We start from the raw sequence: 27338 nt of genomic DNA, 5'->3' as shown, positions 1-27338 counted from the left end.
GGGAGGACTTTTCCTTACATATTCCTTTGTACCTTTTGAATTTGGAATCCTCTGAAGTATTATCAACTTCAAAAACTAAAGCATATAAAGGTGATATAGATTACATCCTTATACCCATTCACAATAGCTTTTCCTAATACACGATCCATGGATTGTAAAATCTTTAGCTGTAATTTTTTTTAAAGATTTTATTTATTTATTTGAGGGAGAGAATGAGATAGAGAGAGCATGAGGGGGGGAGCGTCAGAGGGAGAAGCAGACTCCCCGCCGAGCAGGGAGCCCAACGCGGGACTCGATCCCGGGACTCCAGGATCATGACCTGAGCCGAAGGCAGTCGCTCAACCAACTGAGCCACCCAGGCGCCCTTTAGCCATAATTTTTTAAAGTACTGAACTTCTCAATTTTAACACCTCCAAGCTCTTTTAAGCAGTATTTTCCCACAGAGTAGAACTTGTATTAGAAATGTTTAATATCTGGAGGAAAAAAAGAAGAAGGGATAGAACAGGAACGTTTTGAAGGCTGTCTCCCAGCCATATCCTAACCTGGTGCCCTTCCTGCTCTGTTCTCTATCAACACGGGCTCAGATCCTTCCATGGCAGAGCTGAAACCAGCTCTCCTTATCTGCTAACCATTTAGGCCGTGGCAGAAAGGACCACAGAATTCAGATAGAAAAGATAGTTTTGAGAGATGTTAAGACATGTTTATTTCTCCTCACAAAAAACATGCATGTGTACTTTGGAAGAAATTTTTACTTGAACTTCAATTGCCAGCATGTTTTTCCACATCGGACTTGATTCGGAAACCCTTTTGCCAGAAAGTGTTCACAAGGGTGATCTTATATGAAGTTACCGCGCAACTTATGTCCGCCCTTCCCCCCTCGAAGTTGGGCTTTAGGAACCGAACTGGTATAAAACAAGTAATTAATCTTTAACCAGTGGCTCTGCAAACATAATAGCAAGGTTTACAGTCCACAGCAAAAGTTAATTTTTCTCCCAAAACACCATTCTAAGTGATGCATCTAATCTCTTTTCTGCTTTTAGGGTCTTCTTGCTTTCCTCCTTTCTCCCTCCCCTCCTCCTGCCCTCTCTCCTTCCTTTCCTCCCACTCGTATTTTACAACATAAACCAAGGATGAAGACGTTTGCCCTTACCAGAGTTTCTCACACGTTAATACGCAGATGGTTACCTGGTGGAATTGCCAGAGCACCCATTATGTTCAGAAAATGTATTCATTTGCTAGGACTGCTGTGACTAAGAACCACAGACTGAGTGGCTTAAACAACAGAAATCTATTGTCTCACCATTCTGGAGACCCAAAGTTTGAGATGAAGATGTTGGTAGGGTTGCTTCCTTCTGGGGGCTGTGAGGGAGAATCCGGTGGAGGCCTCTCCCCGGCTTCTCGTGCCTTGCAGGTAATCTTGGGTGTTCCTTGATTTGTAGAAACAACACCCCGTCTCTGCCTTGGTCTTCACATGGCGTTCCCCGGTGTGCATGTCTGTGTCCAAATGCCCCCTTTTTATGAAGACACCAATCATCTTGGATTGGGGCCCACCCTCACGACCTCATCTCTACTGATGTGATCTCAATGCCTCCGTTTCCAAATAAGGTCCCATTTTGAGGTACTCGGGGTTAGGACTTCAACATATGAATTTTAGGGGGTGCACAAGTCAACCCAATAGCAGCAGATCTGGGGCAGGGCCTGAGAATCTGCATTTCCGGCCAACTCCCAGGTGATGCCAAGGTTGCTGGTTCAGGTACCACACTTTCAGAGCAGTAAGGCTTAAGCCACCATGCCTGCATTTGGAAGCCCGTCATGTGCATGTGCTAACAATGTTTAAGGCATTTTTTTTCTGACTATAAAAATAATATACTCAAGGGGCACCTGGGTGGCTCAGTCATTAAGTGTCCTGGGATCGAGCCCAGCATCGAGCTCCCCACTTGGCGGGGAGCCTGCTGCTCCCCCTGCTTGTGCTCTCTCTTTCTCTCTCTGTCAAATAAATAAATAAAATCTTTAAAAAAAATTATGCTCATGGTAGAAAACTTGAAACTATAGAAGTTAAAAAAAAAAAACCAAAACCAAAAAAAAAAACCCAAAACGAAAAATGAGGCACTCTATATCATGTCCTGCCCCTTGCTGTTGTCCCTTAACATATCTTGGAGCTCATTCCATCCCTTTGGTGATGACCACTGTCAACATTTGAGTGTTTTTTCTGTTTCTTGATGAATACGCTGTATATAGGTTCGTTCAGTCAGCCATCCATCCAGTAGATAGTTTCGGCATGGCCACTGCGGCAGGCACTGTTCTCACGCACGGCAGTGGACAAACTCTGCAAAGCCCCTGCTTTCTAGTGGGGGAAGCCATGAGAAAGGAAATATATAATAAATAAAGCACCACAGAGAAAAGTAAGAACAATTAGTAAGGGAATCAATAGTGACAGAAGTGAGTCATCTGACATGTAATGGAGTCATTTATAAACACCACTGATTCAATAGAAAAAAAATGGCATTGTTTTATTTTGCACTTTTTAATCAGCAGAAAGGTTAACATTTTTTGTGTGTGTTTATTAGTCATTTGTATTTACTGTTTGAATTGCTGGTAGTATTTTTCACCTGGCATGTTAGAGTTTTTCTTATTAAGTTGATAGACAACAACTAAGAGCAATCAGTAATCCTATGCCTAGAACATGTGTTGTGTGTGTGTGTGTGCGCACGCGCGCGTGTGTATTAACATATAGAAATTCAAACAGTTGTATTTGGTCAAATCTACCAATTTTTTCTTTGAAGTTTTTATTGAGACTTGAATTGGACCTGCAAGCGTAGTGAGTGAGCTTGTTTTGATCTTACCTTGTCCCTTACCTTTGGCACACCTGAAGGCTCCTAAGGATTCCAACCCGTCCAGAGTCTCTCACGTCCCAGGAGGGGCCGGCGGCTCAATCCAGGTCTTCCTCCTCCATCTGAGAGCCCATCCTGCGGGTTTCAGATCTGAGTCCAAAGCCTTACCTCGAATTAGCTTTGATCCCTTCTAGAAACATGATTTCTCCTATTGCTGCCAAGTGGCTTTGTTTCATTTTCCAAAATAATTTCCTCCCATCAGGAGATAGATGCCGAGGATTTTATGTCCGAGTAAAGAAATGAAGTACTTTGGGGAAAACTATGAACTCTTTCACGATTAAAAGCATCATACCAACAGCACTTCATCGGATGAAGTGAGGTCTAACCTGAGGGAAGGATCAAGGCCTTAACTGCATTTTTTCGGGAATTTAACTGTTGCCGTATTTTACTTAATTCTTTTCTGAATGCAACATCTCGAATGTTGAAGAGAATGTTGAAATTATTATTTGAACGAAAGCATAGCATTTTGTGTGTGTGTGGCTTTTAGGTTAAAGAAGAAATGAAAATCCTTACCCAAGACAAAGGTGTGAACTCTTTCAAGATGTTTATGGCCTATAAAGACCTGTACATGGTGAGGGATGAGGAGCTGTATGCGGCCTTCTCTCAGTGCAAGGAAATTGGAGCGATTGCTCAGGTCCACGCGGAAAATGGAGACCTGATCGCAGAGGTAAGCATCTGCATCCCAGAGCTTCGCCACAAATGAAACGGCCATCACTTGAGCCAGAGACAGTTGGACCCAAGTAGGTGAGCTCATTCTGTGCATTGGAAGACTGGAAATCCAGACACTCATGTCCTATGGCTTGGAAACACTTGACTCGGTTTACTTAAGTCCATGCTCTTTTATTCAGGTGGTATATGCATTGGAATGAAGATTTCCCTTTTTCAGGTTAGCTATCAGATCTCAAACATGTTTCTCAAATACTTTTGTGTATCCCAGCACTTTTTTTTTTTAGTAGCTCCACCTGCTGGTTCAGAATGCTAAAGTGCGGACATGAGCGGGATCTGATGACTTACGCAGTGTATTAAGTGCTGTTTAAAGCCCCACTCTTTTCAGAAACTGGTATTAAAATGTGCTCTGAAGGAATCTAGATGGGGTATTTATTTCTCATGGGAGTTCCATTATTAATGCCCGAAGGATACACTATCTGCAAGATTTAAAGAGCTGTCTCTTACCCTTTATATTAGCTGATTTTTTTTTTTCTCTCCCCAGGCTCAGCTCCCGTTAAAGTCAGGGAGAGTGAGGCTGGGTGGCCAGGAGGCAACCAGGGATCATGAGAAGCGAGCCAGAGCTGTAAACTCAAGCCGACCAGAGTTTCAATAGACTCCTCGTTTCCTAGCTGTATGACACCAGGCCAGCCGTTTTCCCACTCTGAGTGTTGACTTACTGCTTTTTTTTGTAAGGAAGAAATAACATTTTGGAGTGGGAAAATGTCTCGTCCAATATCATTCGGTGGGTGGGACAGAGGGCCGTCCAATATCATTCGGTGGGTGGGACAGAGGGCAGCGAAGACTATGATTCAGTAAAAAGCACAGCTACTTACGTAACGTCATATGAGTCACTTAAAAATATTGGGAATTCGAATATTTGGTTTTATTTTATTTTGTACTGAACCAGCAATAAGAATGTGGTTCAAATTAACCTCCTATCTTTTTCAGCCTTTCCATCGAAATAATTTAATTTTGAAATATGTGTATGAAAAACTAACATATACCAAGTGTCATGTTTATGTGTTAAAATTGTGTTTACCAAATACACACACACACACACACACACACACACATCTGCCCCTAACAGGTCTGAAAGCCTGGCTGTGTATTTAATTCACAAGAAGATCATGGTACTTGTCTTTAGTAGACCTTCCACGCACATGTGTCTGTTCCCTTTTTAGGGAGCAAAGAAGATGCTGGGGTTGGGGATAACAGGGCCGGAGGGCCATGAGCTGTGCCGCCCGGAAGCGGTGGAGGCAGAAGCCACGCTGAGAGCCATCACCATCGCCAGCGCGGTGAACTGCCCTCTCTACATCGTGCACGTGATGAGCAAGTCTGCAGCCAAGGTCATAGCAGATGCAAGGAGAGACGGTAATTCCTGAGCGACAAGCTCGCCTATAGCTCAGTAGTAGCTGAAGAGTGAGGTAAATCGACCACAGTTACTGCTTTGCTTACAAGAAAGTTGCACAGGGGGCGCCGGGGTGGCTCAGTCGAACCTTCGGCGGAGATCATGATCCCAGGGTCCTGGGATGGAGCCCCGAGTTGGGCTCTCCGCTCACTGGTGAGTCTGCTTCTCCCTCTCCCTCTGCCTGGTGCTCCCCCTGCTTGTGCTCTCGCTGTCTGTCAAATAAATGAATAAAATCTTTAAAAATAAATAAATAAATAAATAAATATCACAGGAAGTTACCTTTGTTAAAAAAAAAAAAGTTGCGCATGAATTTCCGCAGCTCGTCTTCCTTCTTTTCCATTAACATCCTTTCTGTTTTCTTGCACATTATGCATGTCTAGTTGTAGCCTCCTTTCTGCTTCTCTGCCTTAGGTTATTTCTCCACCATCCTTGGAACCTCAAGACAGTTCCTTCAGCCACAGGTCCCCCACTCTTTAATCTGCAGCCCAGTTTTTAATCTGATGGCTAAGTGCAAACTCTCTGATTAATTTTAAAGATTACCTGTCTCTTAGGCATCTCCATTATCCTCTTAGTACCTGAATCAGGATGGCGCAGGGTACACAGTAGATGCTCAACAAATTTCTTTCAAATTGAGTTGATTTGTCCCATAGCTCCTTGGGTATTAAAGCTATTAGAGCAATTAGCCAAATAGTATTTTTATGACAATTATTTTAAGATTTTAAAACCAAAGCCCCCCCCCACCCATAAAATATAATAGATCCTCCTAGGATGTGCTAGTATCATCTCACTTTTAAAAGTTAGGAAATCAGAAATAGTTTTATAAATCATCCTGGCTCTTTGTTTTCTTTTTAAACTGAAACTGACTGAACTTTCAAAATATGGGTTATAAAAATTATGAAATTGGATTTGGCATGTCTTTAACACTAAAATTAATTTTGTCAAAATCGCTTCTTATTGCATGACGGTTCAATAAGGATTTTGTGCAAGTTGAATGCATTTTAAAAATGTAGTCCATCAGTATCTTGTGTTCAGAGTAAACTCAGTTGTACACAGGAGCCAATAAGGTCTTACCACCAACCGTTTCTGGTTACTTCTCCCCACTCCCCTTCCCCAATAATATAATTTCAGTATAAAAGAGCACGGCAGTTAAAAAACAAAATACTGCAATTTTAAAGTTACAGTATTAGTTTCTGCCACCAGGTGGCTCTGTTGCCAACTCTATGGAATTGGTTGTTGTATAATTATTTGCTTTGTAAATCATGTGCCATGTCCTACAGCCTGTCAGTCAGGTCCATAATGTCAGAATATGATTTAAGAAATAGCAAAATCAGCAGAAATGGGCAATCTTAACCCACATCAAGCTACGATTTTGACGGTCCTGTCAGAAAACAGTTTGTTGATCTAAAGTATTAATTTTTTACTGGGATAGAGTTCCATTAGGTGCAGAGTAAAAGTCTAGAGAAGGTTTTTGGAATAAATCATGGGTAGAAAACTATTAAACTTAAGTATGGACATTTTAATTTTATTTTAAATTTTATTTTATTTTTTGAATAGGTAAAACATTTACATGGTCCCCAAGTCAAAATTATATATTAAAAAAAAAAGTATTCGGGACGCCTGGGTGGCTCAGTTGGTTGAGCGGCTCCCTTTGGCTCAGGTCATGATCCTGGAGTCTCGGGATCGAGTCCCGCATCGGGCTCCCTGCTGTTAGCGGGGAGTCTGCTTCTCCCTCTGACCCTGCCCCCTCTCATGCTCCCTCTCTCTGTCTCATTCTCTCTCTCTCAAATAAATAAATAAAATCTTTAAAAAAAAATAAAAAAATAAAAAAAATTTTAAAAAAGTATTCTCAGAGAAACCCTACTTCCTTCCCTAGCAACTTCATCCTCCACCTCATTAGTAATTATTTTTATTAATTTATTTCTGGCCTATCTTTATAGTGTTTCTCTTTATGAAAAAAGAATATATGCATATTCTTATTTCTCTTTCTTTCCTACTTGAAAGGTAAAATAGTTTATCTCGTGTTCTGTATTTGGCTTTTCTTGCTACTTGAAAATATGTCTTAAAGGTCAGCTCATGTTAGGTCTAGAGTTTCTCCATTCTTTCCTACGGATGCAGAGTATGCCTCTGTATTTGTTCAACTAGTCCCCTACTGATGGACACTTGGGCTGTTTTCAGTCTTTAGCTCTTACACATAAGACCACAGTGATGGCCTTATCCATATGCTGTTTTTTGTGAAATGTGTATTCGTTTTCTATCACTACTGTAAACAGATTGCCACAAACTTAGCGGCTTAAGACAGCACAAGTGTATTCTCTTACAGTTCTGGAGGTCAGAGGTCTAACCCACATCTTACTGGGCTAAAACTAAGTTGTCGGCCATGCTTGGCTCTTTTCCTGGAAGCTCTAGGGGGAGAATCCCTTTCCTTGCCTTTTCGACCTTCTAGAGACCACCCACATTCCTTGGTTCACATTTCCCCTGCTCCATCTCCAAAGCTGCAGGGGTGGGTGGAGAACATTGCATTATTCTACTCTCCTCTGCTGTCCCTCTCTTCTGCAATTAATCCAGGATAAAGCTCCTATCTCAAGGTTCTTTATTTAGTCACATCTGTGAAGTCCTTTTGCCATGTAGGAGAACATAGTCACAGCTTATGGGGATGAGGCCTTGGAGGTCTTTGGGGCGCCATTATTCTGCCGGCCACAGAAAAGTATCCTCAGAGTAGCGTCCTAAAAAGTGGGACTGCTGCTTCAAAGGGTAAATGCATACATACTTTTTGGATATTGCTAAATCCCTTTCTAAAGAGGCTGTAAATGGGAAATATTTAAAATGTCAACCCAAATGTTCCAGCTGAGTCACACTTACTGTGGTAACACTTGTGAAAACCTTCTAATGCGCAATGGTCAGAGGCAGCAGAGGTCCAGAATAAATTGACATACGAGGTTTCCCATGCCTGGCATATGAACTCTCACATGTGATCAAGCAGGAACACAAAGGGAGTAAGGGGTGGGTTGGGCATAAACAATGCCAGACTGTTCACATGGTGACTGTATCCGCCAACCCAAGGGCGGATCCCTGGAGAGTCTAGAGTGACAAAAGCTGGTGGACCACACTGACCTTTTGCTCATTTATTATCTAACAAAATTTCAGAACATGATAAAACAATACACATCTATTCATTGTTACCATGTTTAAATAAGAAACAGTCCAGCCTTACAGATTTATGATATGCACACGTCCTATCTGTGAATACATTTGCCAGCCCATTCTATCATCAGAGCCTTACCATCAGAGTGTGGCCCCTAGAATGCAGCATCAGTGTCCCTTGAGAGCTCGTTAGAAAGGCAGAGCCTTGGACCCATCCCAGACCCACTGAATCAGAATGTGCACTTATAACTAGAACCTTAGGTGATTCATATGCATATTAAATTTTGAGAATCACTGCTCCAGGAAGCACAAAAGGGATCCAATTATTAATTCTTTATTGTAGTAGGCTAGCAATACAATGCTATTAAGTTTGATGTCATTGTTGAATTGCCAACAATGAGAGAGCAGCTTGAGTGTTAACGATTATATAACAACCAACATTATTTGTTGAGTACTTAATATGTGCCTGGCATATATTTTAATGTGTCTTATATCATTTCCTGTTTTACTATATATTATGTCATTAGTGCATTTCAATGTTTAATGTTAATGCATTTAATTTTTAATTTTAATATTATCTTTTTAAATTGTCATAACAATGCTTAAGCCAAGTTTTATCGGTTTTCTTTTTTTAATTTTTTTTTTTTTAAGATTTTATTTATTTATTTGAGAGAGAGAGAATGAGAGATAGAGAGAATGAGAGGGAAGAGGGTCAGAGGGAGAAGCAGACTCCCTGCCGAGCAGGGAGCCCGATGCCGGACTCGATTCCGGGACTCCAGGATCATGACCTGAGCCGAAGGCAGTTGCTTAACCAACTGAGCCACCCAGGCGCCCTTATCGGTTTTCTGACTGATGAAATTAAGGCTTGGAAAAGTTTGGTAAATTAAGCCCAAGATCACTTACTAGTAGGTGCTAAACCTGGAATTCAAGCCCAAGTCACTATGGCCCAAAGCCCCATTTTTTTCCATTACTGTCCACTCTGTTCAAGAAGAAATTGCTTTTACAGATTTGGGAAATGCAGATATCAAGTTTGTACTTAATTGGCTTTGGTTTTTGGCCTTACATTTAAAATTTTATTTAAAACATTATCATCATTTTGTTATTTTTTATCGTTATTGAAAGAGAAACACATGGTTGGAGTGATGTCACCAAGATGGTGACTTAGGTCGTTCCTGATTCTGCTCCCCCTCATAGAAGCAGCTGACATCTATTCAAGAACAAGACACACTGAGAGAATCCCAGAACACAGGGCTGAGGCTGAAGCACCCCCTGAAGACAGACTGCATTAGGAGGGTAAGAGAAGTGACTACCCGTTGACCACATTGCCCCTCCCCCAGGCCAGGGCAGCACGACAAGTAGAGGTCTCCCTTGAGCCTCTGGTTCCTCCAGTGGGAAAAGAGAACCCAGGGGGAGAGCCAGCCTCCCTCAGCATTGTGGGTCACTTTGGGGAGCCTCTACTCTGGTCTGATACCGTGAGGATTTCAGGGGAATCCGCAGAGCTTACCCACTAGGAATCTGACTGGGGAAGAAGGGAAGGGCGGCAACAACCAGGGCACAGATTTTGATAGAAGAGTTCGTACCTGCAGTGCCCAAGTAGTAATCCCAGACAGCAGCTTTGCTCATCTGCAGAACCAGGCTGGGGGCACACTCTGGCCAGGGGACTCTGGGGGGGGCAGATCTGCCCGATTCACATCCCTAAACCAGGAGTTTTGCTGACTGACCCTACAACCTGGTTTGCTCATGCCCAGGCAAGGAGCTGAGTCAGGGCCCCACCTGCTGTGGGAGGGCCTTCCAATGCCATCAGACAAGAAGGGCTGGCCACGACTTCCCGAAGCTGTGTGGCCTGGCAGTGCTCAAGCTCGGAGGCAAACAGGTAGAGCTGATCACAAGCAACAGGTAGAGCTGATCACACAGAGCAGAGCCAGCAGCAGGCACGGAGGCTCCGCATGCTGTGCAGAGGCAGGAGATTCATTCATAGCCAAGGCTGAGGGTAGCTCCTTAACCCCTGCCAACCAGCGAGCCTGTTTGGGAAATTGAGAAGAGTCCAGAGCGGCCCCCACCCCTCCTGCCCAGGCACTGGGGCTGAAACGTAGCCCCACCCGCCGTGGAGAGTCTGCCGGCCCCATCTGGCCAGAAGAAGTGGCGAGAACACCTGAAGCTGTGTGGCCCAGCGGCTCTCAGACCAAGAGAAGAGCGGACAGAAGCAATAGTTTTCAGAGCAAAGCCAAAGGCATTGTCTGGCCAGGGAACTTGGGGTGCAGGTCGATTTGAGTTAACACAACAAACAAAAAGCTTGACCAGTTTAGAGCTGCTTCTCCCCCTGTGCCTGGGCAAGGAATCTAATTCATAGCCCCACTTGTCACTGAAGACAAGCCTTCAGCCTGAGTGACAGGGAGACGAAGCCAGAACACAGAGGAAGGGGCACAGCCCATTCACCAGCCCTCTGCGGGGTGGCCCTGGGACAGAGAGCAGAGCAAAACCAGTCCCCTCCCCTGGCAGAGCATTCAGTGTCCGCGCAGGCTCGATTTGGGCCCTCACACAATGAGCTGCAAAAGCCCTTCCCTCCAGGGCAGGGAAGCGAAATCCTAGCTCCACCCCACTACTGAAGAGAGTACCCTGATCACTGAGTGAGCCTGACCACAGCTTTCAGGCACCCACGGAGCCCACCCGACAGCCTCACTTGGGTAGGGAACCAAGCCAGCCATCCCATCCAACCGTTCTCAGCCAGTGGCACACCCCCTCTCCTCCGTCCCTGTCCCCAGACCTCACACAGTTGCCTTGGTCAAAAATACACCATAACAGCAGGCCCCACCTGCCCAAAGACATTACCAGCAGACACACACAGAAATCTAAATTGAGCCAACTGGTGGATTGTCTCTGCCAAAACAACCCTGTAAAGTCTGGAAGAGAACCCCAATTACTCAAACACATAGACACCAACATGAGGAAACAAGGAACAAAAAAAAAAAAAAAAAAAATCAGGTATATATGACACCACCGGAGGGAACTAATCAAGCTACAATAACTGACCTTAACAAAATGAAGACCTATGCACGGCCAGACAAAGAATTCAGAATAATCCCCTTAAGGGAGTTGAGTGTACTATAAGCAGCGGACAGACAACCCCTTGAAATTAGGAAAAAGAGGCATGAACAAAACGAGAAGTTTGACAAGGAAATAGTAACCATCAAAAAACAAACAAAACCCCAGAAATCTCAGAGTTCAAAAAATACAGTCCTTGAACTGAAGAATTTAATAGAGTTTCAAAAGTAGACTCGACCGTGCACAAGAAAGAATCAACGACCAGAAGATAGAACCTTTACCCAGTCAAAAGACTAAAATGGAAAAAGAATGAAAAGAGTGAAGAAAGCCTATAGGAATTATGAAACACAAGAACAACAACAAACAATATCATATTATGGGAATTCCAGAAGAAGAGAAAGAGAAAGGGACAAAAAGTATACTTAAAGCAAGAACAGCCTGAGAACTCCCCAAACCTGGGGAAAGAAACGGACATCCAGGGGCGCCCGGGTGGCTCAGTCATTAAGCGTCTGCCTTCGGCTCAGGTCATGATCCCAGGGTCCTGGGATCGAGCCCCGCATCGGGCTCCATGCTCCGCGGGAAGCCTGCTTCTCCCTCTCCCACTCCCCCTGCTTGTGTTCCCTCTCTCGCTGTGTCTCTCTCTGTCAAATAAATAAATAAAATCTTTAAAAAAATGAAATAAAAATTAAGAAAAAAGAAACGGACAACCACGTCTGTTTCTTGCTGAGTCAATTTTTCTTTTTCTTTTTTTTTTTAACATCTTGGTCATGCTCCTGGACTATGTTCATGACTGTCCTTCATAAGCTATTGCCATCCCTCTGCTTTCTTGTCTTCCTAAAATCTACCTAAACTTCTGGTCAGCTGTGGGCCCTCCTTCCTTCTCAGAGCAGCTGTGGGTCTTGCCCATCTCTTAGACATCTTGGTGTGAACTGAGAAGAAAGAGACGGAAATGTACGTTGCGACCCCAACTTTAAATTGAAGCCTGAGCTTCCCCTTTGTTCCTACCTTGATGTTTTCTTTTAGCACTTGCGATAAAAAACAAAAAGCAGGTTACAGGAAAAAAAGAATAAAAATGTCAGGTGTAAGCCATTGAAATCAGAATTGCCTTTGACAGTTTGCAAGGAATTTAAATTTCATGCTTATTTCTGGTCTTAGTTCATCTAAATTGAGTAACTAGAACTAGGTTAGTTCTCATCCTTCATGTGAGAAACCACTTTTGCAAAAATGCGGTAAGGGAACCAGAAGGCTGCCCCTAGAATGCTATCCTTTTTTTCTTCCAGAAGCAGAATCTGCCTCCCTTACTCCATAACCCATGTGTAAAATTGGACAAACCAGCTGTGTTTGTGTCATATATAGAAATCCCCATCTGCCCGGCCCCAGACTGCGTTCACTCATGTCTTTGTCCAAATAGTATATGTGTCAACATGTTTCACTGGCTTCAGTGACGCTTTTTATTTTGGTTTGAGTAACTTTGGTTATCCATGCCTCCACTTCTCCACGTACTGGCATCTGGAATTATTAATGGCCTTTCAAAAATGTATCATTTACCTCTCCCTCCCCTTCCACTAGAACTCTCATGCACGTGGAGTCACTGTGTTTCTGGTGCTTTATTTCAAATGGTGGGGACTTCTCTCAGAAATTACTTGATGCTCTGCTTGGTGTATATATGTTATAATTTGTTTTCCATCTATGACTGAAATTGTTAATGCTTTTTTTTTTTAGTTTCCAGTTTAACTTGTCTTAATAAAGCTCAACTCTATTTTATATCCATATTCCTGTCTTTAGGGTATAAATAAGACTCTCATCTGAACTTATTAATAAAATGTTTTCTTTATAATCTCATACACCAAAAAAACCCCCCAAATTATTGGACACCAAATATATGCTAGGCACTGTGCTCTAGGCACTGGATTTGCAAAAGTGATTATGTTAATTTTGATCCTCAAGTAACTTATAGTGAACTAAGCTACATTGTGGTTGGGGGTTTTTTTCATTTGTTTGATGTGGATTGGTTTTGGTTTTACTTATTGTAAAAAGCTTTACTTTCCAGGCTTATTGCTGTAAAGTATAAACTTCTGTTACAGAGAGGTTTTAGACGTCTTATTTTCCACTTTATTTAAACTCTGCCTGCACCGCCCCCCTCCCCACCATGTTCCTCTTGTGTTTTAAAAGATGGGCAGAAAGGTCCACATAGGGGCCACTCCCTCTCTGTGTGGTTGCATTGACCATTGCTTGTGAGAGCTGAACAAGAATAAATCAAATCTTGTTATCACAAGCATGATTAGCTGGTGCTTAGTAACCAGTGCTGTTCCCAAGGAAGGACTCATATGCAGCTGAGTCAAGGTGGGTCTGAATCTCAGACTTTCTTTTTCTGTACGTGAACATCTGATCACTCCCTTGTCCTTTAAATTTAGAACAAGATGATTTACCTTATGTCCAACTGCAAAGCAGTTGAAGACTGGCCATTTTAAAACATTTTTTTAAAAAAAGAATTGCGTAACCATAAGGAAACTAACGTTTATGGGACATACTTGCTGTAACAAAGTACCACAGATGGGACAGTTTAAACAACAGAAATGAATTTTCTCATAGTCTTGGAGACCAGAAGACCAAAGTGTTGGCAGAGTTGGTTCCTTTTTTTAAAAAAAAATATTTATTTATTTGAGAGAGAGAGAGAGAGACAGAGATAGCGAGAGAGCATGAGTGGAGAGGGGAGGGAGAAGCAGGCTCCCTGCTCAGCAGGGAGCCCAATGCAGGATTTGATCCCAGGACCCCAGGATCATGACCTGAGCTGAAGGCAGACGCTTAACTGACCGAGCCGCCCAGGCACCCCGAGTTGGTTCTTTCTGAGGGCAGTGAAGGAAGGATGTATTCTAGATCTCTCTCCTTGGTTTGTAGATAACTGTCTTCTCCCTCTGTCTTCACATTGTCTTCCTTCTGTGTGTGTCTGCATCCAAATTTCCTCTTCTTTGAAGGACTCCACTCATATTGGATTAGGGTTACCCTAATGACCTCATTTTAACTTAATTACCTTTATAAAGGACCCTCCAAATACAGTCACATTTGGAGATACTGGAGGTAAGTACTTTAACATTTGAATTTTGGCAAGGGGCACAATTCAGCCCATAGCATGAAGTAAACCCAGAGTCGCAAGATGCTAGGTACTTACATATGCATTAATTTATTTGATCCTCATGAAATTGCCACTCTAGAGAGATATTGTGACCCCACTTCATAGATGAGAAAAACTGAGGCTAAGAGCAATGAGTCGTCTTGCACACGTCACTAACTAAAAAGAAGCACAATCAGGATTTGAACCTGAATCTGTGTGATCTCTCTTATGCTGCTTCTCTGGATTTTCCTTCTCGGTCATTTCCTTTGTAAATGTAATATTTTTGAACCAAAACAGAACCGAAGAAGGTTCTACACTATCCTTCTAGCTAGGAAAAATTATTTTTATAGATGTGTTTGGCTTTCTGTTGGTAGCCTATGCTTCCACTCCTGGGTACTCATGCCAGCCTCTCAGCATTTTTCGACATTTTATAACAGATCCTTGGGACTTGATTAAGTGCTACTCTCAAATCTAGACAAAGTGTGAACACCTGCTCTATCACTTTCATCTAATAAATGGGTTGTCTGGTCAGAGGGGAGTTTGGATTGGTTTGACATTTTCATTACTTGGAAATCTTTAGAATCTCTCAGAGGGAAAAACTCCTTTAAGTGGGAGATAGCATCATGAGTGCAGAGTCTTTTTGGCTTGGGGCCAAACACTGGAGAGAGGAGAGACCCTATCTGGGTAGACAGGGTACAATGCAAATCTTGCTGAGACAGTGGGAGGAGATTAATGATGAAGATGTTCTATTTCCCGAGAGTTGTTGAAACCATCTGGCCTCAAATGTAATCAGGAGAGTACCAAACTAGGACAGATATAGCACTTTTCATTACCAACCTGCTAAGCGTAGTAAATGAAACCAGTAAGTGAAACTGGAAAATTGCTTAGCCCCATGCACAAATGGCTTGTGGTTGACTTAAACATTTAAAAACATACATTCTTTACCAAGAAATGAAGAATGACAGTTTACCTAGTTACATAATGCGTATGTATGCTATGATATCAAAATACTAGGGTTCTAATTCTGGTGTATCACTTACTACCTGTGTGACTTGGGCAAATTAGTTCATCTCATTGAACGTCAGTTCCTTTATCTGTCAAACCAGCATGGGGGTTGCCGTGAAGGTCAAGGGAGGTACATGACCTTCAAACTATGTTTGCTAACTATAGAGTGCCATACATATGTTAGGTATTTTTATTACTTTATTTTTGGCCCAAATCTAATAAACCCGCAATTATGCTGAATTATCCAGTTTGATTCTCCAATTTATGGATTACCCAGGCTCCTTGTTTTCCTTCTCCTCTTTTACTTCTTGAATACTATCTATTTTCTGAAAATGTCTTAGAACCATTGTGAAATGGGGGAAGAGTAATTAGGAATTTTTACTTTTACTTAAAACTTTAAAAAGTATATTTGTAGATGCTTAATGGGGAGACTGTTAAAAATATCCCCGTTAATGACGAGCTTGTTGTATATATACCAAAACCGTGGCCTGTCACATTTTAAAGGTGCTAAAGCCTTCCAAGGAGACTACATGTCATCTGGTTTCAAAACAGTTCTGGCAGACTCCTGGTAGATGCTGACGCTTTTAATTTTTCCTGAGAGCTATTAAAATTGTAGAACTTTGGAACTGTATCCCCATCTCACCTTGATGGGCCAAATGATTGAATAGAGCATGTGACAAGAATCTTTCCTGTATGATGAAGCGCCATGGAAAATCCTGAGTTGGCAGCTTGTAAAGTGATTACAGATCAAGTCTCTGAGTTTCATTGTCTGAACAGCGATCTGTATGTTCTCTTGGGATAGGAAGGTCTCTCCATACCTGCAAATCAGATATGGGGTCTCTCCTGCTATCTCTCCAACAAATAGTACATTACTTCTTAGTTCATATTAAAAAAGGATTGCTTCTTGTCCTACACACCAGAACAAGATATTAATGGTATTTCTTCTTTTCTGGGAGTAAGACAGTAAGAAACAGAAGGGGGATGGGGTTCAGTGTGTGTGTGTGTGTGTGTGTGTGTGTGTGTGTGAGTGTGAGTGTGTGTGTGAGAGAGAGAGAGAGAGAGAGAGAGACATGAAAGTGAGGGATCTTAGCAGTGGCTATGTTCTTGGGGGGGTAACTTCTATTGACCATGATACTTGGTTACTTGAGAAGCAAGGTTTGTTAGGCTTCAGTAAGCCTTGTTTCGTGGTTTGCAAGAGGAAAGTGGCTAGTTTGGGGAAGAAATGATCTGTGAGAGGGTGCTACATTCCAGTTGAATGTGATGTAGGCAGCTGGTGGCCATCCACTGTCAGTATCCTCTGATGAAATGAGTTAATTTCAGTTCTCTATCAGGATTTTGACTGAAATCCACTGTCTGACTAGCCAGAGCGAACCAGTTCCATGTACAGGCATCCCTTATTCTGTGTTCACCTCTGTGATTGCTTGGGGATGATCAGCTCGATGCCAATGCCAGTGCATCTATTATGCCAACAAATGCTAATCAGAGATAGGATTCTGATTTTAAATTCAAATTCACTATGCACTTTTAGCTTTTCTAACATTGTGTGCTCTTTGATGGCCTCATTTGCATGATTTTTAAAATGTGCATTCCTGGCTACAATTTTATTATCTGAGTGTTCTTTTATTTAACATAAGTTTTTGGAGGAGTTTTGTGTTTTTTTATTTTTGTTTTTTTTTTTTTCCTTAAGGGTATGAAGAGATTCTCAATTGATTTGTAACAGAGATACACTGTGGTTGAATGCCATATGACCGTGTGGTAATTGTCATAAGGGTAGTGTTGCATAGAATTTAGGACTGGAGTCAAAAATGCCTGGATTCAGATCCTACCTCCTCAACTCCATCTATGTTATGTTGAGTGCATGTAATGCACCGGTACAGAAGTTATTTAACCCCATCAACTTGATTTTCATCTTTTAATGGGGATAATAATAGCATTTGCCTGGTACGGTTTTTGAGATAATTTCTTGAGAATGGCACACATATCAGCCAGCATTTGCTAGACTATGCTGCGGTAACAGATGAATCTGAAATAGCAATGGTTTCCAAGTACAGCGATTTATTTCTCGTTCACAGTCATGTCCATCATGGGTTGGTCTAACTCTGTTCCATATTCTCTTCATCCTGAGACACAACTGAAGAAGCAGCCTGTGGTAGTCTAAGGACAGAAGGAAAACTCACTGTGGCTATAACAGCTTCTGCTTGGAAGCAGCACATGTTCCTTCCATTCGTATTTAATTGGCCAAAGTAAGCCATGTGGTCAAGCCTAATATCAGTGAGTGGGTACAATCACCTGCCACAGCATGCACTGCGCCAGAACATAGTAAATGCTCACTAAGCAGTAGTTTTCATTTTTAAAGCCTGCCCACAAAAGGTAACTTAATAGTCTGGGATTCCTATCATATTTTGCTAGCACAGAGAAGACTAATATTTATGTGTTTGTCAGATGGTTCTCTTGAGAGCAAATTAAGGGACTGAATGCTTCCTTTGAAATTTCCAGGGAAAGTAGTCTATGGAGAACCCATAGCAGCAAGTCTCGGCACAGATGGCACTCACTACTGGCATAAAGAGTGGCACCATGCAGCTCACCACGTTATGGGGCCACCCCTGCGACCGGACCCTTCAACGCCTCACTTCCTCATGAATCTATTGGCTAAGTAATAATTTAGCAGATGATTGTGAAGGGTTTTGCCAAAATGAGGTATTATGTGAGTCTCGGGTTTGAGCGTAGGACATCTTGTCTTATCATCTGACCTTCCATTGACCTCCAGTGTTCTGTTCTACTTGACATGATAGGCCGCGGGGAGTCCCTCACCTGAGACCAAAAAAACAGTGGCTTAATTATGGTATGGTGTCGAAATCCCTCCTGGACACAGAGAAATCAGATAATTTTTACTAAAATTTTACTCTCCTAATTTTTTCCTCATCTTTTCTATCACTTATTGCCTAGAACCTGGCCTCTTCATTATGCTTTGTTTTTATCACTCACATATTCTTGAATATTTTTCTATGCTGTTATAAGCCAAGAGGCAGATGTGCCTGTATATATCTGACAGGTTATGATCTAGGGCAGAGCCACTGTAGGGGTGAAAGGCAAAAATCCTGCCCTCAGAGAGGTTATCCCCACGAACAGCCATCCAGACTATTTTCAGAGATGCTTCTTTCTGGGAAGTTACGATTACTTTTCTTGAGAAATACACTATTCACGGACACCCCAGCACTCCCCATTCAGGTACTAGACCCAAGTTAGCAGAGAGTTTTTCACAACATTCAAGAGTTCATTTACCTTTTTATTTTGGCCTCCTTCCTCCTTCACATGTCTACATCGTCGAGATTATTCACAATTCAAAGCAGGGCTATCTGTCGCTGGTGACATGAACATCCTCAGCCAATGTCACGTCTCTGTCATCACAACGTTGCCATTTGGCCAGGGTCTGCCTCTGTTCGTGTGGGTCACTGAAGTTCATCTTTGTGTAGTGCTCTACTCACAAAGATTTTTCACTTACATTATTGCCAGTGATCCTAAAGTAATTATCACCGAGTACATACCATCATCAATTTCTAGATAAAACTGAGCATTGGACAAACTCATAATCATAGAACCAGCAAGTGATGGAGCCTAGAACCAGTTTTTCTGACCTGAGTATGATCCTGCATCACACTTCTTAGAGAGTATTATTTTCCAAAAGTGCTTCCTAAAATAGAGATGGGTATGGCTGAAATATATACTTGAAAAAGCCGCTCATTGTCCATTGCAGTTTTCTGACTTTCAGTTGAGAAGGGCATCAGAACAGAAAAGGTTCTGGTAGTTTCCTTCTGACGTGTTTTATCTACTCATCCCATACTCTCGTGTGTTCTTTTTCAGTGGTGATCTAACCACAACAGGAACTGACCACTGCACTTTCAACACTTGCCAGAAAGCTCTGGGGAAGGATGATTTCACTAAGATTCCCAATGGGGTGAACGGTGTTGAGGACCGGATGTCAGTAATATGGGAAAAAGGCGTGGTGAGTTTCACAGCATCCAGCTTGTTTTGCTGAACTCTTTAGCCAGGATCTGGCTCATTTCAGGATCAGAGTACCACAAACCTTCATAGAAAAGCTTTTTGATTGTTTTTATTAGAGTGGAGACTGGGAATGCCACACTCTGACCATTGTCACCCCATCCTCCAGGCTAATAATAAAAAATCATTTTGATCTCTGCATAATTGAGTTTAGAAGATGCATTGCATCATTATACAGACATTAGAGGGTAAATTTAGATTGGATACCAAGAGGATTCTTCTCTAAGTCTATGAAATGTTGTAGCCCTTCTACTTGATTTCTTATTTTTGAATCCCAGTTCCTCATGTATCACTAGTGTAAATGCTTGGAATGATTGAAAATACAGGAAGGATTTTTATTATGTTCGTATCTCCTTTTCATGAAATTTTTGTTCATGTCCCTTTTTGAGGATCTTTGAATATCGTATTTTTGAAACTGCTATATAAAGTCACATAAATAATAATCCAAAGTCTAGAAAAAGAAATCTTTTAAATGTCCATGATTTAAGAATTTCTCCCTGAGCATGGAGAAGAATCAGGCGGCTAAGTGTTCATATGTTCACCTGTCCATCCACTTGACAGGTATAGTTGTACAATCAGTGGGGATACTTCCCTGGTTATACCTGAGGCCACCATTTTCATGTCATTATCATCCATTTCTCAGAAATCCTCCCTTAGATGACATATTACCCTCCCTTAGATGACAATATCTCACACCTTAGAATCCCCTCCACATACCTTTCTTTCTAACTCTAATTACTTACCAGTTCTTGTCAATTGGATCTCTAACATGTCTCCTTATTCCCATCTTCATGTTTACTACTCTAGTTTGAATCCTGCTCTTGTTTGGACCGGTGCAGTAGTCTCGCAGCCGGTGTCCTTACTACCAGGCTCTCACTTGCCTATGCTATCTATCCTCTAGCACCAGTGCTGCCTTCCAAAAACAAAGGACTATTCATGCTACTTTCTTCTTTAAAACCCTTTAATGTTCTCCATTACTTATAGGATGATATTTGAACAATCAATTTACATGTAAGAATCTTCAAAACATCTCCATAGCCCTATCTTCTGCTAATCATCTTTTCAGCCCTTTGTACCTCTACCCTAACTCTAATCATCCCAGATGACTCCTCTTCCTCTTTGCTTAGATTTTCTTGCTAAAAGTTCAACCTTTTTCTCTGAACTCGTGCTATTATAAAAGTATGTTCATTACAGCAAACTTTCATAATATATCAAGTGTATAAATGACTTTAAAATAATTAGATATTTCTTAATAATGTACAGAAACTGTGTTATTTTATGAAACATTGAGGTGGTTTACTCATGGGAATATTACTCTCAGGATGTGATTCTTAATCATTTTGTGAGACATGGACACACTGAGAATTAAATAAACCTCAAGGATACTCCTAACCATATAAATGTACATAGGGATAAACTCTCAACATTAAAAAAAAACAAATCATATGGTTTTAGAGAGACCACATTTATCCAAAGTTTGTCCATATTAAAATCTCTTTTGATAGACTGTCCATGATTATTGGTTCATGTACATTTCAATAGCACAAAATTTAACCTCTTTAGTTGATTTTTCCTCTTTCTAAAAGTCTTGTCGTCTGATTTAAAGGTCTGTCTTATTTTAACTCTATAATATTTTACCTGTTGTCTACATGATCATCTCATAAATCTCAGGTCTATAATAAATAAGCTAGATCATAGATGTAGTAGGTGGTGGTAGTAAACTCTAAACAAAAATTGAAAATACTATTGCCAACATTTAGCTGTTGTCTGTGTGATTCTGGGAAGGATGGAAAAAATTAGTGAAGGGTGGGGGTTAAGCTTAGGTTTGTGAAAGGTTGTCTTCAGGCTTGTGTTACCCCATCCTCCCCATCATTATCATTATGATACAAGACTTACCAGCATCCACAGAGGTGTTTGGCTCCACAATGTAAGAAATTAGGTGCGGTTCTGTTTGATTCTAAGAGATACAAGTCTTGCCCTTTTATTGATAGGAGATGTTTAAGTACATGGTCATTAAAACACATGCATTTTCTTTCTTGAATTGTTTTACAGCATAGTGGTAAAATGGACGAAAACCGGTTTGTGGCAGTCACCAGCACAAATGCAGCTAAGGTCTTTAATCTCTATCCAAGAAAAGGAAGAATAGCTGTGGGATCAGATGCAGACATTGTGATTTGGGACCCAAAAGCCACCAGGTAAGTCTAAGTTCTTGTATTCCTTAGCTTCTCCATGGAGAAAAAGCACTAACTTGCAAAGAAATTATTTATTGGCCTCAATCAGACACTTCTTATTAGGTGATTTATTTACCATATATTTTGAGCCTGTGCACAAAATAAGAGGTTTTTTTTTTAAGATTTTATTTATTTATTTGAGAAACAGAGAGAGAGAGAGAGAGAGAGAGAGAGAATGAGTGTGGGGGAGGGGCAGAGGAAGAGGGAGAAGTAGACTCCCTGCTGAGCAGGGAGCCTGACATGGCTCGATCCCAGGACCCTGAGATCATGACCTGAGCCGAAGGCAGACTCTTAACCCACTGAGCCACCCAGGTGCCCCAAGGTAAGAGTTTTGATATACAGATATTCCTTTGTTTTCCTTGGCATAGAGGATACAAAAGTTGCGTTGCTTACCATTCCCTGGAGATGCATTTGTGTGTAAAACCAGTATGAATTTACCACTTCAGTGGTAAACTTGGCAGACACCGGAGTTCACTTGGAGGGAAGGTATAGAGAGCAATGAAGAAAATAGGAGGCTTAGTTTGAAAAGGGCTGTCTTGAAAACTCAAAATAATTATAGCCTTTTTAAAGCTTTCAGATAGAAAAATTCCAGCACAAAGGATGTCACTTTTAGTTAGCCAGATTTTCCAGTTGAGTTCATCTTGAGCTTATCATTCCCAGTAGACTCCAGCTTTTTGTTTCCGATTTCCATAATTCTATGTTAATATTGCAGATTTGGCCATTTCCACCAACTCAGGAAGGCGTTGAATAGAAGCTGAAGCTCTGGCAATTTCTCCTTATAAGACATTAGCACAGACAACGTCTGCATCCCAATTTGTGTCTTCCATAACCTTTACATTTGTACTGGAGAAAATCCCACATACTTTAATGTTGTCTGTGGGTGTTTGTGTGCGTGCGTGCATACATGTGTAAATAGGGATACATAAGACCTTATTCAAGGTCTACTAGGTTTATTGCACTAAGCGAAAGTCTATAGTTTCTTGGAGGTGCTGTTGTCACAAAGGCCCAGCTGCAACTGAAATGCTCCTGGGCTACCTCTGGGGAACAGAAGACGGAGAAGCACTAGGGCTACCACTGCTATGAGCTTAAAACTAAGCCCCAGATACTCCCATAGAAAATGCTTGTCTTTGTGGTTCAACACTGTCTGGGGGCATTCATTGTCCCAATTCAGGCAGCCGTTCACGTCGTGGGCAGTCCACGGTCATTACAAAGCATTAGTGACCATGTACCAGCCTGTTGCTGGCTTATAGTCATGCAGCACAGTACATGGTCCTAAGTAAGCAAGAAGGCACAACTCAGGGTCTGTGTTATGACGTTAACAAGGAGCTGTTGCTTATTTAAGGACTAAATATCTGGTGGTCAAATCATCTAGGCACCTTTCCATGCAGAAGAAATGAAGCCAAATAAAACCAAATTTGGGGCAGCTTCTCTACTAGACTAGAAAAACTGTCCTTGGGAAGACAAAGGAAAAAAAATTGCTTGGATTTGGATTAGTCTGTGGATGCATTGAACATGCTATGTTTAGAGTTCCTGATATTTTAAATATCACTGCACTCACGCTATTGTACATCCGGCAGGGGCCAACCCAGCATCATTTCTGCTGTGATTCAAACAATTTAGGCTGCCGCAGGTACTGGGACAGATAGATCTTTTGAAATGATTTGTGGCTTAAGGAAATGATGATTCTTAATCAGGAAACCTCAAAAATTTCAAAAGGGAGAAAACAATCACACAGAAGAAATATTTGTGAAAAATGGTGTTTTTGAAGCATTGCATCTGGGAGAGTCCTAATAATGATAATAATTAGCAACCATTTGCATTTGCACAGTTCTCAGTGGTTTTAAAAAATGCTTTGGTATCTGAAACGTGATTTACAAGGTAAGACAAATAGGACTCCCCCTTATGGCAACGGGAAAACCATAGCACAATGGCATCCGTGAACAGTGTCTTTGACTTCGCCAACTTTTATGTTTTTCATGAGATTTGGCACCATGCTATTTCATGACACCAGAGCAGAGCACTTTCTACTGTATGTGCTTGTTCATGGTCTGTGTTTTCTTCCAATCAAGTGGGCCAGTCACAGAAGGATTTTTTGGATTTGAATCTATTCTCTATTATTCCTTTTCAAGGTGAGGGAGAAATGAAAACAGTCAACAGAGTGATCCAGCCTCATTCCCAATAGCGTGAAGAGCCGTGGGAGGCCGTTCCCTGTGGTTCCTCTTTTTAACCCTACACCTGGCATCTGCGGCAGGATCCACCTTAAGAGTCTCCTTGGCTGTTTTCATTTGTGAGGGTGACACCAGCTCAGGGGTAAAGCCTTGTCTTCCTTAGACAACTGGACAAAGAGAAATGACCCGAACCTACGGGTGTGAATAATTCACTTACTTTATTTCCACATATATTGTTGCTTGGGGGATATTTATAGGCTGTGATTATGTCTCTTTGAGTCATGTTTTTAGATGATACAAATTTAGAGCACTTTTGCACGAGTTTGAGTTGCTGATTTCTGTAACTTTGTCTTGCCCTTCCTTTCTTACTCAGTTGTTGCAAAAGAGCACATAACGATCCAGATGTTTACTTCTTATTTTGTGGGCTCTATCTATTACCTGCTTCATGTCCCTCATTTCCCATCCAAGAAGAACTAACTTAAGGTCAAACTAAAAAGTTTCTCTGCTTTTAAGTTTCTTTCTATCTCTCTCTCTTCTCAATTCTCTAGTATTTCTTAAGTGTTACTTGTCCTTCACTTTATAGCAGTCATGATAGCAGAAAACTAAATATTTACATTTTCATATATGTGTCTCTGGGATAAAGATACGCATTGACATTTAATTACAAGCACTATGTCTTCTTTACCTACATCTGCTTATGGTGACTGCCTAGGCGCGAGGCTAAATGAAAACAGCACAGCTCCATCCGTGCTGAGCTAGGAACCCAGGCAGGTCAGTTATGGTCTCTGAGTAGCCTCCCTCTCATATGTAAAGTGAGATTATTAATAATCGTTATGCCTACCTCATCGGATTTTTGTTAGAATCACATGAAACAATGTGTGTGAAAATGTGTTATAAATTAAGAAAACGTACCCCAGAGACAAGATATGTATTGTCCTGGTTACTTCCTATTTATCTATGTGAGCTGGTGTCATTCTTTGCTGTCCATCTTCACTTTTAGGTGTTCTCAGCTGTTTGCCTGAGGTGTCCAGGAGGCCGATGAACCAGAGGCTTCTATTTCTCTGATCCCCAGATTCTTTGAAAAAACGGGAGACCTCCTTGTTTTTCTATTCCTTTTTACTGTCCTTCTGAAAAATGGAGAAATAGATATCTTTCCTTGGCAGGATATATTGAAAGGATCCAGCCCCCTTTGGATTTCTTTGAACTTCTTCTGCATCTTGCTTCTTCAACCCTTTAATTTAAGAATTTTCTCTAAGCCATCCTCAGAATATTTTGCACTATCATGATTGATATTTTTCAGTGTGAAAATTGCAGAATGTGGGAAACAGGAGAGAAGGGGCAGTTGGAGAGGAGGCTTCATAGGATAATGAATCTGGAAGAATATTTGAACAGGAAGAAAGTGTGTTTATCATGCTTCCTATCAAAAGAGAGAATTTGGGGGAAACTGCGGATTCCTTATCTAGGTCGATCATAGCTCCAGCTTTCTCTATTCTTGGCCTGCTTGTTATGCGAAAGTTGCTCATCTGGGCTGGCTGTTCCTGACCAAAATTTATGCTGATGACCTCAACAAGGACCTTTCTGAGTCATGACAATATTTTTAACCTTCTCTAGCTGCCCGTCCACCACCCGGAGCTTCCCCCCACCTTCGCCACAGCCCCATCTTTGCTGTGGGAGTCTGCCTCTTCCCACCTTGCAGACTCAGCTCCGCCGACCACTGCACAGCCGCTTCCCAGAACGGACCACGGTCTTTACTCACTATCTTCCTCCTTCATTAACATTCTTGAAGTCAAATCCAGTTTTTAAAATAAATCTTTTATTTCAGAATATTTTTAGATTTACAGAAAAATTGCAAAGATAGTACAGAGAGTTCCCATATAATCCACAGTCAGTTTCCATTATTATTCCTATGGTAGATTTTTTTATAATTAATAAACCAATATTGATATGTTACTATTAACTAGAGTCTATGCTTCAGTGAGATTTCCTTAGGGATATTTTATTTTATTTATTTTAGAGATAGGGAGAGAGAGTGCGAGCACCCGCAGGGGGAGGAGCAGAAGGGCAGGAAGAGAGGGAAGGGGAGAGAATCTCAAGCCGACTCTGAGCTGAGCGTGAAGCCAGTCCCAGGGGATGGATCTCACGACACTGAGATCATAACCTGAGCTGAAACCAAGAGTCGGTGGCTTAACTGACTAAGCCACCCAGATGCCCCAAGATTTCCTTAGTTTTTACCTAATACTCTTTTTCCTGATCAGGATCCCATCCAGGACACCACATGACATTCAGTCATCATGTTTCTCTAGGCTCCAGTGGTCTGTGAGTTTCTCCAACTTTCTTTGTTTTTGGTGACCTTGGAAGTTTTGAGGAGTCCTGGTCAGGCATGTTGTGGAATGTCTCTCTGTTATGATTCTTCTGATGTCTTCCTCGTTATTAGCCTGGGGTTATGGGTTTGGGGAGGAAGACCAGAGAGGTACTGCCATTGTCATCCCATCCTCCCATGGATACATGCTATCAACATGACTTATCACTGCTGACGTTGATCTGGATCAGCCGGCTGACACAGAGCTTCTCAGCTTTCTCCACTATACAAATCACTCATTTTCTCCCTTTCCAGATTGTACTTTTTAGAAGGAAGTCACTGTGCACAGCTCACACTTAGGGAGCAGGGAATTATGCTCTAGTTCTATGTTTTAATTGATTCTACGTCTTCAGGACCTGGCCCAGTTCAGCACAGAGTAGAAGCGCAATGTTGAACGGCTGAGCGAGAAGGAGCCAGCCTTCCACACTGCAGGTAGGCGTCACGTGACTAAGAAAAGGCAACAAGCGCATTATATACCTAAAGTTTCTAAGAGAGCAGATCTTAAATGTTCTCACCACAAAAAAAGAAATGGTGATTTTGTGACATGATGGTGGTGTTAGCTAATGCTTTCTGGTAATGATTTTGCACTATGTAAGTTTATCAGATCAACTTAAATTTACCCCTTGTTTTATGTCCATTATATTTTAATGAGGCTGGTGAAAAATAAAGAAATGGCATGAAGGAAAATTGGAAATATTATATTCAGCAGCAATTACAGTGAGAGGAAAAGTAAAGAAGAATAGCATTTCCTCACCTTATGCTTTTAACTTATTGCAAGTTGTCAATAAATGGTTGTTGAAAGAATGAATCAAGATGAATGTGAGTGGAAAGGATTTTTCCCAGGAGAGGAGGAAGAACTGCTCCACTGGTCTTATTTTCTTTGTGTCTTCTTCATTTTTGAGGCTGGGGAAGAACTAACTTGTTAAGCAGCTGTTATAGAGAAGAAAATGAAGCAAATAGAGTTCCGTTCCTGTGCTCCTTCATTCACGGGGTCAGTCGTCATGGGGGGCACCCCCATGGGCAGGACCTAAGGGTCCACACTCTGTGAGAGCCAGGCCCCACCTTTAGGAAGCTGACAGGGGCAGAAGAGGGGAGGAGAGGACGGGAGGGGAGGGGCGGGGAGGGAAGGGGAGGAGAGGGGAGGAGAGGAGATATAATGTCAAATACTCTCTATCTTAGAAGGAATGTGTTAAGAATATCACATGAGAGGCGGG

At 41.7% G+C, this 27338-nt stretch overlaps 1 protein-coding gene across 1 annotated transcript in view; it reads left to right on the top strand.

The window, feature by feature from the left end:
* DPYS (dihydropyrimidinase) overlaps positions 1-27338 on the top strand; it is a 70560-nt gene that overhangs the window by 12157 nt on the left and 31065 nt on the right. The window contains exons 3-7 of the mRNA XM_025871502.2: positions 3379-3558; positions 4781-4970; positions 17804-17960; positions 19169-19310; positions 21419-21561. Coding sequence (XP_025727287.1) covers positions 3379-3558; positions 4781-4970; positions 17804-17960; positions 19169-19310; positions 21419-21561 — 812 coding nt within the window. The remainder of the gene's footprint in view (positions 1-3378; positions 3559-4780; positions 4971-17803; positions 17961-19168; positions 19311-21418; positions 21562-27338) is intronic.

This window comes from Callorhinus ursinus, unplaced genomic scaffold, assembly GCF_003265705.2.
Source record: "Callorhinus ursinus isolate GAN/ISIS: 27379988/994484 unplaced genomic scaffold, GSC_fseal_2.0 scaffold5, whole genome shotgun sequence".
Taxonomy (NCBI): domain Eukaryota; kingdom Metazoa; phylum Chordata; class Mammalia; order Carnivora; family Otariidae; genus Callorhinus; species Callorhinus ursinus.
This window is presented reverse-complemented; position numbering and strand designations above follow the sequence as displayed.